Below are 16,528 nucleotides of genomic sequence, written 5' to 3' on the forward strand. Positions count from 1 at the left end.
GGAGGATCGATGGAGATGCTAATTACAAACCAAAATCCATGACGCCAGAAAGGGCCCAGAAAGAGATGGGGACTCTGCAGTGACAGGCTCTTTCCATCAATAAAATTAATATATTTTAGATGCACGTTGTTTTGGGTGAAGAGGCAGGTAGCGGGTCCTCAGCTTCAGAAACATTAAGAAACACTGGAGTAACATAGATAGAAAAAAAGATCAAACCCTCCAACTCTCTAGTATTTTCGAAACGGTAAAAGAGAAAGAGCTTTATGGGTGTTTCACTCTCCAGCCCTTAGACTCCTGATATCATCTGAGCTGACAGTGCCAGGATCGTCCTCTTTTTGTTGCACTGATCCTACATCCTGGAAATGTCACTTGCAGGATATTAGCAGACCCCAAATAACTTTTGGGAGGGTTGTGAAACATTATTACACTGCAATGTTCTGATGTGATGTGGCAACAATATCATGTAACTTCATCGCGTGGCGCTGTCATTTGGACATCATGTAACATTCTCCCATGTGGTTCTCAACCAGCGGTCCACTTGCGGCCCAATCGGCACACAGCTGTGGCCCATGTGACATCCTCAGGGCCATACAGGTAGTATATATATTGTGTGGATGCGGTCCACATAACGCATAGAGAGCTGCATATGCGGCCCACAATGGTAAATAGGTTGAGAACCACTGATCTAACCCATGTGATGTTTTCACATGACATGACGTCATTCAGATTCAGTGTCCTCACACTGCATTGTTCCTTGGGAACACTCATGTGACTTCATGATGGCCAGACATGAAGTGATGATGATGCATTGCGACATGATGGTTTCATGAACAAAGATGTTCTAACATGATACAGGATTCATTGCCACAGAAAGTAACTGGACCCAAAAACTTAACAAGATTCTAAAAGGGTCTGGACCTTTACATGGCTAAGAAGAATATCCAAAGTTATAGTAGACCCCTTCTTTTACGAACTAATGGAGGATCAAAACATTAATAAAATTAAACATCTCAAAATTACAGAAGGTACGGTGCATAAGTTGCAAAACGATGCATTGCATTGTTTTCTTTTTGTCCTTCAAAACACTGCAACATGATTTCCAATGCACGGAGGGCATTGGAATGTTAAGGGATCTGGACTTGGTCTTCATCAGCATTACTTTCATTATGTGATTACTGTTTTTCTCCCACAGGAAAAAAAATGTATATAACCGGTTACTCATAAAATTGGTGTTTATAAAATCGAGGTTCTACTGCATCATGTTTGATAAATTTTGGAAGGGATATTACATCTTGTGTATTAAGCTATTCTCTGTTAGGTTCCATGATGATGAGACTTAGGCCTTGTCTACACTACCGGGGAAATTCGATCTAAGCTATCAATTTGAGTTACGTGACTAGCATAACTCAAATCGACATAGCTTAGATCAACTTACTGCCTGGTCCACACTATGCGATGTTGACGTGAGACGCTCTCCCATCGACTCCCCCTACTCTTCTCGATCCGGGGGAGTACAGGGGTCGATGGGAGAGTGATCGGCGGTCGATTTAGCGTGTCTTCACTAGACCCGCTAAATCGACCGCGAAGACCCGCTAAATCGACCCCTGATGCATCGTCAATCCCCCTGTAAGTGTAGAGAAGCTGTTAATGTGGGGAATAGAGTTTCCCACATCTGCCTAGTGCAGGGCTCTTACATTTTCCACTGAAGCATCTGGTGTTGGCCACTATCAGCGGCAGGACGTTGGACCAGAATGGACCTTGGGTTTGATCCAGCCTGGCACTTCCTATGTTTCTATGTCTTTGCCTTGAGATGGTAGGTGATGTTGCATGTAACTTGATCTTATTTGCATACAAAAATCGTTGCATTGCATCAAGTTCCGGACGGAAGTCCTCATGCTGCCTCTCTGCAAGACGGCGTAGAGATGCACTGTGCAGACATTCCGAAGCAGGGTGACGCCGCTTGGTCACGGGTCAAAGATGTTACCGTATGGCACCACGAGTCACTGCGCTTTCACACGACTTCCGCCTCTTGCGTCCCTAGATCGCGACAGGCTCACGCGAGGTGACGTCAGTTCGATACACGGCACCGAGTCCGGCGAGGGGGAGAACGCACAGTGGAGCCGTTCTCAGGCAGACACAAGGCCGGGGTAACGTTTGGGGGAAAGTCCAGACGGTGCCCGGGCACAGCTGCTGCTGTGTGTCAGGCACCACACAAAGGTCGCCCCTGAGAGCACAGGGCGGCCCCTGGGCGGGGTGCAGGGCCCGGGGAGGTGACCCGCAGGGGCCTGTTCACGGGGGGCGTCGCCTTGCAAGCGACACGTGGGTGGTCTGGTCACACGGGGGGGGGAGGGGGCGGTGTCTCCTAGCACGTGACACGCGAGGGAGGGCCTGCTCGCTCGTGGCCTGGAGCCAGGCAACCCCGCCCTCCCGATCATGGCGCCCCGCCCACGGCCGGCAGCGGCTGCCTCACTTCCGGCGTCTGAGCCCTTCCTCCCGTGAGCCTCAGCGCTACGTCCTGCCCGTCTTCCTCTCTTGCGCACCGACACCCTGCGCAGCTGCAAGATGGCGGACCGGCCCGGTGAGTGCGGCCCCGGGGGCTCCAAGGTGACCGGAGGCGGCGGCTGGTTCCCGCCCAGCCCCCGGTCCAGGTCCTGCGGGCTGTGGGGCGCCTCTGGCCCTAGCCCGGCCTCCGCAGCGTGACCCCTTCCCCCACAAAGGGACCCCCCCCATGCCCCCAAGATTCCCTCCCTCCAGTGCCTGGCCCTCCCCTGCCCCCTGTGCCCGTCCCCGCACCCCCAGGATCCCTGCCCCTTGCCCATCCCCTGGACGGGGGTCTTTGCTCACCCCGCACCCCCAGGATCCCTGCCCCCCTTGCCCATCCCCTGGACGGGGGTCCTTGCTCACCCCGCACCCCCTGGATCCCTGCCTCCCTTGCCCATCCTCTGGACGGGGGTGCTTGCTCACCCCACACCCCCCAGGATCCCTGCCCCCCTTGCCCATCCCCTGGACGGGGGTCCTTGCTCACCCCGCACCCCCAGGATCCCTGCCCCCCTTGCCCATCCCCTGGACGGGGGTCCTTGCTCACCCCGCACTCCCAGGATCCCTGCCCCTCTCTCGGATCCCCTCCCCTCCAATGTGATTCTCTCCGTCCCTGTCCCGGTGCTGCAGCTATTCCCAGACAAACGGGCACTGACTGGGCTTTCTCTATGTCTCAGTTCCCCTCAAAGACACCAGGCTGCTGGACGTGAAGCTGGGCCAGCTGCCCAGCTGGTTTGCAATGCGGGATTTTACCCCCTCGGGGCTGACTGGGGCTGTGCGAAGAGGTGAGTCTGCCCCATGAGCCAGCAGCGGTAGCCTTGGTAACGGGCAATGCCAAGAGCTAGTGACGGCAAGGACAGATGTGGAGCTGCCCTGCCCTCTAGATCCCTTCCACATAGCCTAACCTTGCACACATTCTCAGATCCTGCTCAGAGCCAACTGCAGGATCTGGGCCTAAATGGCCATACCTGGCTTTGCTGGGGACCACGAGGTGGTAGTATATGCCCCACCCATCCACCACTCCTCTCAGACTTAGACCTTGTCTGCCCATCACAGTGAAAAACAGTCTGCATCCACACTCGCTGCCATGTGTAGATACACATGACAATGAAAAGTTCTAGCAAGGGGGAGGCAGTGAGGAAGGGCTCTGGCAGCTCTGCCTTTCCCAGGTGCTGGAGTTTGACTGTGGCAGCGGCATGCTAGACTTGTAGAGAGCCACATAGGGCATATATCCTAGAGTTCAGGCATGTAGGGTACTTAACCCTACTTGCCAGAGCTGTGCCTCATCATCTGTGGTGGTGTTTATACCTGTGCTAGCTGGGTGTGCAGCTTCTGTATCCTGCACATCACTACAAGCGTAGACCTACCCTCAGTGGGGAATGCTGCCCCTTATTAAGGAAGTAGGAGTATCTCCTCTACTGAGGCTGATCAGCACCATGCACATATTTAAAAATACTGTCACCATCCTTCCTGTGAGGAAGAAACTTTGGCGCATAAGACAACCTCTAACTATTGTAGAGGTTAAGCAAAAATTTTCCCTGGAGACAGGTTATCCCACAATTGCCTGGTGCTGCTTCTGAAGCAGCTGGTACTGGCCACTGATGCAGCCAGAATACCAAACTAGATGGCCCACTGATCTGATTCAATATGTCAATTCTTATGTTCCTAAAACAGGCCCAGAAATGTTGCCTTTTATAGTATATTGTTCTGTTCTTTTGAATGTGTGTGAATTCATTAAGGTTGCTTTGTCAGCCTGTTCAGAGGTTTAATATGCTTTCAGTTTACATATCGATTAATAGATCTTTTAGAAGTTTTAAGTCAGTGAAATGGCCTGCTTATTCCTTAAAATTAGTGTGTGGGACCTGAATTTTATCAGAAGAGGCAAATAAAATGTGTAATTTTAAGTGATGGTGGCTTCGTAAGAAACAAGCTTTTGGTAGAGATTAACATAATACAAAGACTAATGAAATTCAGTAACAATTTTGCAAAAACCCTAAGGACTAAGCAATTTCTAAATACTGTACTTCTTTGTAACTTCACGGTTTATGTAGGTGCCATATGCATCTTCAGATATCTTTAAACACATGAAGCTTCCAATGAGCTAAAGTACTCTTGACTAATCATAGTTGGGTAGGCAGAGCATATAGTTCTTTAAAAAACTGGATAACTGGAGAAACAACTTTGATCTCATGAAAGTCACAGTAGTGTCTGGCTTGAAACAAGATACTGAGTCACTCTTACTCCTTTCCATACATGAGTCTAAAGCTAATACTAATCCTATTTTTCTTAACGTGAGAGTTATCTTCTGGTAGACTTGTTTCTTTAGTACAGTGGTTCTCAACGTGTGGCCCAGTCAGCACACATCTGTGACCCTTGTGACATCCCCAGGGCCATACAGATAATATTGGATGCGGCCCACAATGATAAATAGGTTGAGTACCACTGCATTAGTATGTTTAGAAAATAGCATCTATCATCTCCAGGGATTTTTTTTTGCATTTTTTCTCATCTGAATTTCTGTTGAAAGGGGTGCAGTAAGTAGCTGTACAAAATGACTTTTGAGTCGTAAGTATAATTGTATACAGGGTCTAACTGACACTGAACCTAAGAAGAAAACTCTCTCCCCTATTTAGGTTATGACAGATACTTAAATAAGTACATCAATGTGAAGAAAGGGGGCATCGGTGGTATCGCTATGGTGCTTTTTGGTTATGTTGTTGTCAGCTACGTTTGGAACTATGAGCATTTGAGTAAGTAAAACCTTACTTTGTATGGTTGGGCACACTAGAATAGTCTGTAGAACTATTTGGGGAAAAACATTTTATTTCAAAAACTGTTCCTGGAAGAGGAAGCAAAGTGAGAGAGATTGCTTAACTTTCTTATTTATATATCCGAGAAACACTGACAAGACACATACTAACAGATTGAGCATGGGACTAGGAATCGGGGGGCTAAATTCTAACCCGCTTCTGCTGTTTTGTGACCTTCACTTAATTTTAACCAATGTAGAAAATGGGTCTAATACTTGCTTGTCAGAAGTTGAGAAGATGAATTAGCGGTTTGGTAATATTTAGGAATTAAATAATTTACAAAATAGTACTTGTGTTAATGGTGAACAAAGATGATCTCACTGCTTTTACTGTCCAGCAGTAGTCAACTGCCTGCTGTGTAGTGCAATCTTAGACTGTACTTTAAATACGTAAGTACTAAAAATGGTCTTTATGACTTCAGCATACTGACTTGTTTTAATTTAAATAATGCAGAGCATGATCGTTGGAGGAAGTATCATTGAAACATTAACTTACTGCAGCAATGCAAGTTACAGCCCTGGACCTGGACTCAGCTGCTGGAACAACTTTCCCTGATGAAGGCATATAAGCCATTCACACTGAATTCTGTACTGTTATAATTCCAGGCAGATTCTATGACCAATAAAATATGTACATTTAAGGTTGGTTGGTTTATGTAGCGAATATTCTTAATATTGTGAGACTTTCACTTTCTGGTGCTGAACAGTGTGTGTGTGTCTCGTCCCTCCCCCCGCCCCCCCCCCCCCCATGGTAGGTACAATGAAGATGGTTAGAAAGCCTTTTGTCATTTAATAATAAATAGGTCTAATGTGCAGTGCAAATGACTAAGGATAAAACTGATTAATCTTTAACTATTTTACTGAGCAGTATTACCACTGAATAGGGTACCTTCTACTTTAATGATCCCTTCACTTCAACCAAAGTGGTGCAAATGTTACTGGTCAGAACTTGTTTTAACAGGATTCTTACTGTTGTGAGTGGAGCAAAGGAGAATTCAATTGTTTAAGATGCCAACAGACACTTTATTGTAGCCACAGATGCCTAAAACTCATAATCATGGTTGCCTCATACAAAACAAAGTTTCTCTGCTGGAGGAACCCTTTCATCCTTTTTATTCTGTACTGTTTTACTAAGTAAGATCTCTGATCGTGGTTGTCTTCAATAGTATGTTGCCAAGCAGCTCCTGCCACTGGTCCTAAAAGGCTTCCATAGATGTGTGTAGAACTACCCTTGCCCAAGTGATGGTAAAGGCAGAATGAAAGCAAAAGAGTAGCCTGAATTTGAAATGGAATGTGACAGATTATTCTAAATGCCAGAGAAAAGCAACTATGCTAAAGCTATTATGTTTTTTTTTTTAAATAAAGGGGCAGGGTGGGGGGGTGGAGATTAAATGAAACTTCTACAGCAGCAAAGTCATGTTTGCCAGCTGACACTTCCAACCATGATGGTGAAAGTCTAAATAAGCAATGGAGAGTACATGGTTGTCACTTAAAGCAGCACAGCTTCGATATACTCAGGACCACGTACACTAACAAAACACATCAGTAAGTAATGATGCCACTGTGTTCAGAAGGATGCAGGGGCCAGTGCTTTATGGATGAATTACAAGAGGTTGTTTGTATAAAGCTAACAGTGGTAAGTGTTTGATAACAGCTGTTAATGGGGTACAGAGGCCCCTACCTGTTACGAACATGGTTAGAATAAAGGTCTTCCTGGAGGATAGCAGGGGGTACTTCTCTGTTCAGCCATATTATAAAGATGTAATTACTGTCTGGCTTGAAAAAAATTACTAACACAAGCTGACTATAGTGAACTAAAGCATATCTGCATAAGAGTAAGTGTAGACTAGGTACTTGCTTAGAGATGTAGAGTCTCTCACAGCCCTGTGCTGGAAGTATAAACACAAGTTTGGTACCTGTTTATACACTTCAGGAACAGAAGTCTTGATGTGTGTGTTCTGAAAAATGCAGAATGAGTAATACAATCAGCCAATTTACACTTGTGGATTTAATTTTAACTTTTAAGTCTGAATATCCCACTGTGTACTAGAGGGAGTATCAGTAAGTACAGCTTCTACAAACTGATTACATGGTTTTTTTAAATTAATCAGTTTAAATCAACACAGGGCCTTATCTCTTCCCAGCCATACATTACCCTTTTCCTGAGAAATCACAATCTAATTTTCACAGCCAACTTTAAAACAGGAAGGAAAAAACAAAGGCAGATAGGCAAATGTAGATAGATGCTCGAGAACAGAAAAGGCTCACATATTCCAGATGCAACAGTTGGGCTTTTTTTTTAATTCCCTTTGTCATTGGCCCTTTGAAATAAAGTCTTACAAAATTAAGGTGTTTTGGCTTGGAAAAACATGCTCTTAAGAGGATATGTCACACTCAGAGTCCAATTTAAAAGCAATCTCAAGAAAATATAGTTCCATTTATTTGTTTCGAGAGCCTGTGAAGATATTTGTGCAATTTGACTGCTTGTAGGAATGCCCACTAACTTCATCTGTTGGTATCCATACACTGTTACACCTTCAAAGCTACTTCAGCTCTGAGTTCAGGGTTGCTGTGGTGAGAACAGACCTGCGCCTCTTCTACAGCCAGTGCTTTCGCGATTTCAGCTAAAACCATAAATGTAAGTTCATTCCACTAGAAGTGGTTTTCACATACAAGGACCAACTTCTCACCCTGCAGAACAGCGAGGGGGAAATGCTTCCAGGCAAAGCATAAAAACTTTTATTGCAGTTGGACAAATACTTTACATCTTGGTACACAACATGTTATGTGAGCCATCAGAGCAGGTTGAGAAATCTCAGATTGAATAAGGGAACATGGTGCCTCCTTTCAAGGACTGCATGACAAGCTCCCTCACTGAAGTGGGAGGCATTTCAAGTACTAGTTCTTCCAGTTTGTCTTCCTCCTTGCACAAGGATTAACGAAAGGTTGGAGGTTCCCAAAGGCTATCCTTTACAGAAACACACTGGTGCAAGATGTGTATTATGCTGAATGTTGTATTGGTGAGGGCTTGCACATCTATTTGCCTTTAGATCTACCTCCCAGCTAGGCTCAGTGAAAAAAGGCAGAGGCCAAGATCTATTTTAAAAGGTTAAAACATAAAAAATTGGACAGTTACAAAAATGTTTATCAGCAGCCAGCCTCTGGCCACAGTTCTTTCACTAATGGCGTTAAAAAAAAACAACCTGATCAATAGTTCAAGGAATAGTGCTAGGCGGAAACCTTTCCCCAGTGTAAAGATCCTCCTTGCACTCTCTTCCCTCTGTGCTGTCTCACTGTCCGCTAAGAAAGGCCAGATGTCCTTTGGTGCATCTGTTGGCGTAATGTCCTTTTTCACCACACTAGGAAGGAAAAAAGAGAGACATCATTGTGGCTTTTCCCAAAAGTGGCTTTAACAAATCAACTGGCAAAGTAGTTCTAGTTTGGAAATGATACCATTTGTACACAAGAGACACAATATTCAGCAAGTTAATGCATTCTGTACTATATCATAAATGAGATTGCCACAGAACCTTTTGGGGCCACTTGACTGTTAGTGGCAGGTAAGTTCTGGTCCTATAACCTGAAGATCCAGGTTTCATCTGAACATTGGGGTTCTTGGCACTACCAGTGGGAAAGGGCTGCAATAGAGACACACACAAAGCCCTGAGGAGATTTAACTGCATTACTCTGCTGTAGAGAAGGAGGCTTTTTACCTGCTGTATTTCAGCACCTGAAGCCTCAAGGACTCTGCTCTGACCAACGTGTATGATGAACATGGAAGTTCAGATATGAGAGTCTCCTTGTCAGCCACTCTGGACTACAAGGATAAAACTCAATCTGAACAAAAGATGCTTTCTATGCTCTGAAATAGCCTTCTAAACTATGAAGCCATGACATATCGTAATCCAACCCTCCTACTTTCTCCAGATGTGCAATTTATTTGAATTACTTCTTTAAATCCCAGCCTGACAGCACTCTTTTATTGATGACTATGCAGAGAAACTGCTTAGCCTTGGGTAGGGTAGTGACTTCAATTCTCCAGCTGCAGAAAAATGGAAAGTCATGCATTGATAATCAAACCAAACAAATGCATGACAAGAGTCATGGGGTAACTAATTTAAATCAGAATATCCTTTATTTTCCAGTAAAAATCTGACTTGAAAGTTAGAAACCATTAAACATACAATCTCAGTGCCTGGTGGGGAAGCCCTGTGGTAAGAGAGAGAACAGGGCAGGAGAGAGGGAGAAGAGAACTGCTGCTGCCCCCATGTCCTCTTTTGTGCTGCTTTCCTGCTTTACCTTTGACAAAGGCAACAGCATTGCATAGATTAGTCGTAAAAGAGCACTGGAAGCCTATGACTTCTCCCCTGCTGCCCCGCCAAACTATGACATACAACTAGCCCCAATTACAACCAGTTTCTGCTACAAAAGAAGTTAATGGCAAAACTCACAAGGATAACTTTAGTGGGTAGGTTTAGGCCCTTTGCCTTCACTGAAACCCAAGTCTTGTATTAAATTGGAGCCTTAGAGGTTGTCAGTGAAACTGATTTGGATGTTTGCTGTTATAATCATGTAGCCAGAAGAAATATCAAGTTATAGAAGATAATGATGGAATCTGAGTCCAAAAAACAAACAGTCTTAGTTGTATGTTTGGATTATTAAGTGACTTAGTTTTGAATAAAGAAATGTTTAGGTTCACTATTAATGCTAATGCTCATCTTGGCCCGACTCACTGAAAAGAGTGGCTAAGAAGATCCTTGCTACCTACAGTAGCATTTGGGGATGTTTCTACAAAATGTTAATGGAAATTGAGGTTTCAATTTAATTGAGGAGCTGCCTGCAACACTAACTGAGAAATTTGGGTTTGATGTCTTGTTCCTCAGTTTGGCAGGAACTAAGTGTGCTGTGGCAGAACCATCTTCAGCCTTTCTTGATTTGACTGCATTGTGTATAGTCACTTTTCCCCTGTTGTTTGGGTGATTTTTTCCACACAGCAACAGGATAGAAGCCTTTTTAAAAATAGGAAAATGCAAGGAAGAACATTCAGGGGCAGGGGTAGCATCTGAAACTACTTTTAACAAGGTTTTTGAAACTGGCTCAATTTCGGGTTGATAGTGTCCTTTTAACTGCCACCAGTGGGGTTTTCTGTGATTAGCAAATGGATCAAGTGCATTGAATCACTTCATACAGGCCACTGAGGAGCCACCTGACCGTCATTACCAACCCACAGGCTCCATAGCTCAATACTAACTCCCTGATCCCAAGCTGCACCCCCTATCCAAAATACATATCGAATAACCAGTGCATACATTTCAATACTTTTCTTCATGTCAATGCTTCTTCACAGGCCCTGCTGCCCCAGCAACTCAGCCACCTCTTCCCTTTACTGCACTCTGCACCAAGGTGAAAAGTGATGTGACAGGTGACTAGCAGCACAAAGGATGCACTAGTCAGTTTAGGTGACTTTTACCTTGCATTTTTCAAATGCAAACACCCTCTGAGAGTTACCTTGTAACACGTGACCTGCTCCAGCGGCCGGGGACCTCTGTTCCCCACGTTGTTGTTTTGAGACTGCATAACTCCGATGACTTGTGGGGTCCTCTGCTGGTTGGGAGAAGAGTTCTGACTTGTTAACTGGATCAAGGATGATGACCTTTGTAATGGCGGATTGTTATTTTGCTGGGAGGGAAGAGAACATCCCATACATTGAATGATAAATTTTCCTCTGAATTTATTTAGAAGGTTATCTGCCAGCCCAAGCTCCAGAGATGAAAGTTCAGAAACAGTAGGGCATAAAGGGCTTGACCTAACAACCAAGACTTCCCTCACAAAACAGATCTACAGAGCTGGGCTAGGCTGCTGGATATGTCCATTATAGCTCTGCGACAGGTGTCAAGCAGATTTTTTTTTTTTAATCTGGCGGACGGTTCTTGGAATAAAGAAAACAGAGATGTAGATGATATACTATGTAACATGGTAGTGCTCTGTGACCAAGGGCTTACACTGCAATATACAGTGATCTTAGGACTTGTGCTTGTCAGTGTAGCAGAGCTCAGGTGCACTGCTTAATGCTTACACAGTGCCCACCTTCCAGACAGTCCACGGAACAGAACTGTCACTACTGGCCATGCATTTGCCCTCTCAGCTGAAGGAAGGTGGCAGCAGCAGAATGATGACTGTGGAAGAGGGAAATCAGGGGTTCAGTTAGGAGGAAAAAAAAACAACCCCAGAATGAAGAAGGCAGCAACTGTGATCAATGCCAGAAGTAAGAGGAGAGAGGAAAAGGATAATACGTTGCATTTTTATGGTGGATTTCCTCCAATGATCTCAAAGTTCTTTAAAAACTTTTGGTCAAGTTTCAATATGCCTGTGAAATAGGAAAGGATTATACCCATTTTACAGATGTTTTCCAAGACACAATGAGTGGGATAAGAGTCCTGATGGCTTGTTCCTGTTCTAACCACTATACCACACGCCCTCTTAAAAAACAAAGTCAAATTTGTTTGTTATCTAATTGAGCTATGCTTCAAATGTGTTGTTTCTGGGAGAGGCAGGGAAGTCGTGTACCTTTTGCTGGGGTTGTGTCGGCTGAGGCAGTGGTGGTTGCTCTGTGGTTCCCATAGGCAGTTCAAATCGAGGACTGGTTTATAAACACACAAAGAGAAAAGACACACAGAGAATTGATACTAAAACCAGAAATTGGCATATACCACCAGCACAGCACTGAACCAGTTCCTTAAGAGACCAATAACTGTCCAGAGAGCAAAGCAAATGTTTAGTTATTTAAACTGTGCTTCACAACAGGTGGACCTTCTCTCCTGCATTTTGCTGCTTAGCCTTTATAAACTAAAGTGGTAGGGGAGGTACTGAGACAGTAAAGAGTATTTCTGTATGCAGCTGTGAAGCATTCTGGGATATATACTCATGGAATCTGCAGTTGTCCTCACAACCTTTGTTTGATGTCCCAGAGTTGTGTGTGTAAATATGTAAATAGCCACTTGCCTCCTTAATCTGATATTTGGAAAATGCAATGCAATATAGTAAATGCCCATACCAATTTTGGCCATTGAATGAACTGATTCATATGCAAGGATTAAAAAAATATATACTACAAAATAAAACAGATGTGCAGCTGAAATCATAACAGTTGGAATAACGTGTCTAGAGTTAAGAGGACCAGATCAACTGTCATTAATTAAACTTCTTTGTACAAGTTGTATTGACCATGTAAGCACTGACTGACATTTTCAGTGTCTTTTTGGGGAACATTGGTGTGATTTGCCCAATCCCTTTTGGTCATCCTGACTACAAATTCTTTTCACTTTTAAGAGGTAAACTCAAATATGAACAAAACTTCAGCTGTGTGGTACAGTACAGTTATTGCATCAGTGCTGCAAATGTTCTACACTGATGGGTGCAATATAGGTAAAACAGACCTGATGGGTAACTGATCAGAGAGGAAACTACAGATGACAGAAAAGGCCCTAGAACATACTCACTGCATGAATTTACAAGCAGGCCCCTCTGGACAGAATCCCACCAGGTAATTCACACAAATGACTCTTCGAGTGTGTCTGTGTCTGCAGAGGGGACCTACAACATAAAACTTCATAGATCACATATATTACACACATACCCCAGCACCTACCAGTAGCACATATGGGAGGTGGATTACATTAGCCTCATTTTTATAGCCACAAAAGCAGCACCTATGAAGCATACATACCGTGTTTACAGAAGCCTCTGTCATACCAGGGGCAGTCTTTGATCTTAGACTCCGGGTCAATGTGCAAGAACGGACATTCTTTGTTACTGCACTCTCCTGTACCAAAGCCAAACACACGCCTTAGGTATTGTTTTGGGAGGGGATTCAACCTCATTCATGCTCTGTTTCCTAAGTCATCTAGTCCCAGCAAAACTGTCATGAATATTTCTAAATCCAGGCACAAAATTTATTTGCCTGCCCTTTACCAACAACAACAAATACTCCCTGCAGGTGAGAAAGATTTTGCTCAATTGGGTTATTTAGATGCGCATTTAAAAATAAAGTACAATGGAAAGGGAAGCCATTACAGCCAAATTAAACACTTAATGCAGCAAAAGTGTGGCGAAATTACAAATTACATGCTAACCTTGATCCAAGGAAACCTACAGGACTATAATTTTCTAACAAGTTGCCTCAATATGTTAATTTAGCCCAGGTCTCCAGAGCTGAAAGGCTGATGCATTAAATTTCTGGATCCTTGAGCCTCCTGTCACTCATCATCTGCTGAAAAATTAATTCATGTAGAGACCATCTATTCATCCAAATCAACTCTGATCCAAATCAGCATAACAGGTATAAAACCCCTTAAAGTCATGGGGCAGAGAGTTCAAGTTAGGGACAAGCTATGAAAGACAAAACATTTTAAATGTGTGAAGCGTTAAGGTGGTAAAATACAATGTGGGACTAAACTGATCTGATCAGAGCTCGTAAATTACAATCTAACAAGCATCAGTAGCAGACATAGAAGGGTAGAGGGGGCAGATGAAGCAGGGATGACAGGTATATACCAGGGTCCTTTTTGCCTATTCCCATACTAGCAAGTGAAGTCAATGAGGAGCCACAACACCCATTACCAAATTTGGAGTAGAAATAACACTCAGGCATCTTGGTCATGTCATACTCATGCAGGAATTCACACTGGTCTCCCTTCTTGCACAGCCCTCGGAGCCAGTGTTTGCAAACAACTGTCTTTTCTCCACTGATGTGTCGGAAAGGACACATGCCTCCTGTGGATGGAGAGGGGAGAAGCAAGAATGAAAAGTTGGAACTTTTAGTGCAAGAAGTTTCATGCAGGCCTACAGGGCAGTGATGGTCCTTTGTTTGAATCCTGGAAGAGGAGGAATTTCAGAAATCTTTACATTTGCATATGAATTTACCATTTAGTGCTGGTGACATGTCCTGAACTGACAGCCCTAGAAAGCGAGGTCTTCTGTTTATCCACGTAGATGGCTAGGAGTTCAACAGCCAGATCCTCTGCATGGCAGTCTAGTACCCAGTGCCCAAACCCCTCAAAAGGGTTTGCATGTAATCAATTCAAGCCTCACCCTCCTGAACATCTCAGTTCACGCATCATCCACCTTACAGGGATCCCACCATTGCATCTTCGCTTTGGAGAGCTCCAGGGGGTGAAATATGGTCCCTCTTGCTCTCCATCTCACTGTCTCTCTCTCTCTCCCCAACCCCTGCAATATAACTAGGGTATTATAAATTAAGATAATATAATTAATGAACTGCCAACCCCCCCCTATTTCTCCTATTTTTGTTTCTGTCAGAATACAGTATTAGGGATGTCACTTGCCTTTTCCACAAGCAGCTCTTAAAAAAAATTCACAGACAGCAGCACCTGATTCTGTGGAGAAAAAAAATTCACAATAAAGGTTTCTGAAACTCGGCAGCCATGTTAAAAGTGTTTCCTTCCATCTGGAGATGCGCTAGTTCTGGGCATCAAAAGCAGGAGAGCAGTATTAAAAATCCCCCTGGCAAACTGCATGTTAATGGAATATATGAACTTTCTTGTGCTGGTCTCAGCCATTTGGCTCTTCAGAGTATTTGTTGTTACTTTTATGTCAGTTTCACATTTGTGAAAGAAACTGACAGTCCTGGAGACTGAAATCTCATACAGTATTTATCCACTGAACAAGTACAGCATGGTCAGCAGCACACTGCCCCTTGTGATGCACGATGACCCTGACTTAGAGCATCTGAAGAGTGCAAGCAGAGTCAAACACAGGGACACTAGGCTCGCCAGCACACATTGTTAAACTGTGACTCTCCTCCCACTCCTGGTGTCCTATCATCAGGACACAAGGTTTTGAGGCTAAGCCACAGACCTGCTGTGACCAGGGACAAGTCACTTCACCCCTCTGTCCAACCGTTTTCCCCATCAATAAGGTGGGGATTCTGATGCTGACCTTCCTCACAGTAATTTGGTCCCTAGTGTCCCTTATCCAGCATTAATGAGATAACATCTGTTTTCAAGCAATAAGCATGCAGATCAGACACCAAAATACAAAACACATTCCATTAGGCCATGAACGAGAACCTGTGGGGCCATCTGCTCAATGCTGGGGGTGGGGGGGGTTAAAGGGATGAAGGAAGGGTCTCCTCAAGGCCTTGAGGGGAACGTTCCCTTAGGAAGAAAGATCTGGAGAAGTCTCCCCAGGGAGCGGGTCAGGGGTGTTCCCCCCCCAGGTCCGTGGGGGGGGTCTCCCCAGGAGAGAGGGGGTGTTCCCATCCCCAGGCCTGAGGGGGTTGTTCCCTCTGGGGGGCCATGAGGGGGGGAGGTCTCCCCAGGAGAGGGACGGGTGTCCCACCCCCGGGGGCCGGCGGGGTTGTTCCCTCTGGGGGGCCGTGAGGGGGGAGGTCTCCCCAGGAGAGGGCGAGTGTTCCCACCCCCGGGCCCGAGGGGGTTGTTCCCTCTGAGGGGCCGTGGGGGGAGAGGTCTCCCCAAGGGGGGTGTCCCACCCCAGGGGGCCGGCGGGGTTGTTCCCTCTTGGGGGCCGTGAGAGGGGGAGGTCTCCCCAGGAGGGGGGGGTGTCCCACCCCTGGGGGCCGGCGGGGTTGTTCCCTCTGGGGGGCCGTGAGGGGGGAGGTCTCCCCAGGAGAGGGGGGGTGTCCCACCCCCAGGGGCTGGCGGGGTTGTTCCCTCTGGGGGGCCGTAGGGGGAGAGGTCTCCCCAAGGGGGGGGGGTGTCCCACCCCCGGGGGCCGGCGGGGTTGTTCCCTCTGGGGGGCCGTGAGGGGGGAGGCCTCCCCAGGAGAGGGCGAGTGTTCCCACCCCCGGGCCCGAGGGGGGGGGTCTCCCCAGGAGAGGGGGGGGTCTCCCGGGGGTGGCGATGCGGAGCGGACTTCCCGGCCCCTCACGCACTGTCCATGCCGGGGAAGGGCAGCGGCTGCGCCCCCAGCTGCTGCTCCACCGCGATCTCCAGGTCGAACTTGATGTGGTCCACGCTGGCGATGAGCTCCTGCATGGTGGCGGCGGGGCGGGGGCCTGGGCCGGGGACGCGCGGGGCCGGGGGGGGCGGGGAGAAGAGGGGGGCCACCGGCTCAGCCGCTCCGCACCGCCCGCCCGCGGGATGCTGGGATCTCAACTCTCACCCGCCGCCGCCTCTGACCCTCTCCCCCTCCCAGCATGCA

General features: G+C 46.1%; 2 protein-coding genes across 5 annotated transcripts; one reads left to right on the forward strand and one right to left on the reverse strand.

Moving 5' to 3' along the window:
• The first annotated feature begins 2,429 nt into the window (after window positions 1-2,429).
• ATP5MF (ATP synthase membrane subunit f) lies at window positions 2,430-5,988 on the forward strand. The gene is made up of 4 exons (XM_037911339.2): window positions 2,430-2,578; window positions 3,216-3,323; window positions 5,172-5,288; window positions 5,802-5,988. Exons 1-4 carry the CDS (start codon window positions 2,563-2,565, stop codon window positions 5,828-5,830), a joined length of 270 nt encoding a protein of 89 aa, XP_037767267.1. The 5' UTR covers window positions 2,430-2,562; the 3' UTR covers window positions 5,831-5,988.
• Window positions 5,989-7,340: 1,352 nt separating this feature from the next.
• CPSF4 (cleavage and polyadenylation specific factor 4) lies at window positions 7,341-16,525 on the reverse strand. Of its 4 annotated transcripts, XM_037911336.2 has the most exons (9): window positions 16,260-16,484; window positions 14,692-14,742; window positions 13,967-14,119; window positions 13,074-13,169; window positions 12,847-12,940; window positions 11,915-11,987; window positions 11,435-11,523; window positions 10,856-10,951; window positions 7,341-8,706 (listed from the first exon to the last, which is right to left on the reverse strand). In XM_037911336.2, exons 1-9 carry the CDS (start codon window positions 16,360-16,362, stop codon window positions 8,457-8,459), a joined length of 1,005 nt encoding a protein of 334 aa, XP_037767264.1. In that variant the 5' UTR covers window positions 16,363-16,484; the 3' UTR covers window positions 7,341-8,456. The 4 variants fall into 4 exon arrangements, with proteins under 4 accessions (XP_037767264.1, XP_037767261.1, XP_037767262.1 ...); XM_037911333.2 differs by lacking the exon at window positions 11,435-11,523 and having other exon boundaries at window positions 10,856-11,026; window positions 16,260-16,525; XM_037911334.2 differs by lacking the exon at window positions 11,435-11,523.
• Window positions 16,526-16,528: the final 3 nt, after the last annotated feature.

Source organism: Chelonia mydas, chromosome 10, assembly GCF_015237465.2.
Source record: "Chelonia mydas isolate rCheMyd1 chromosome 10, rCheMyd1.pri.v2, whole genome shotgun sequence".
Classification (NCBI taxonomy): Eukaryota; Metazoa; Chordata; order Testudines; family Cheloniidae; genus Chelonia; species Chelonia mydas.

Excerpts from the sequence above, each read along its gene's own strand:
- ATP5MF (XM_037911339.2), top strand. Across the intron at positions 3,324-5,171 it reads GACTGGGGCTGTGCGAAGAG|GTTATGACAGATACTTAAAT; the intron begins GTGAGTCTGCCC and ends TCCCCTATTTAG. Across the intron at positions 5,289-5,801 it reads TTGGAACTATGAGCATTTGA|AGCATGATCGTTGGAGGAAG; the intron begins GTAAGTAAAACC and ends TAAATAATGCAG.
- CPSF4 (XM_037911336.2), bottom strand. The coding sequence starts at position 16,362 with ATGCAGGAGCTCATCGCCAGCGTGGACCACATCAAGTTCGACCTGGAG. Across the intron at positions 11,988-12,846 it reads CCTGCTTGTAAATTCATGCA|TCCTCGATTTGAACTGCCTA; the intron begins GTGAGTATGTTC and ends TTTATAAACCAG. Across the intron at positions 11,524-11,914 it reads CGACACAACCCCAGCAAAAG|TCATCATTCTGCTGCTGCCA; the intron begins GTACACGACTTC and ends CCTCTTCCACAG.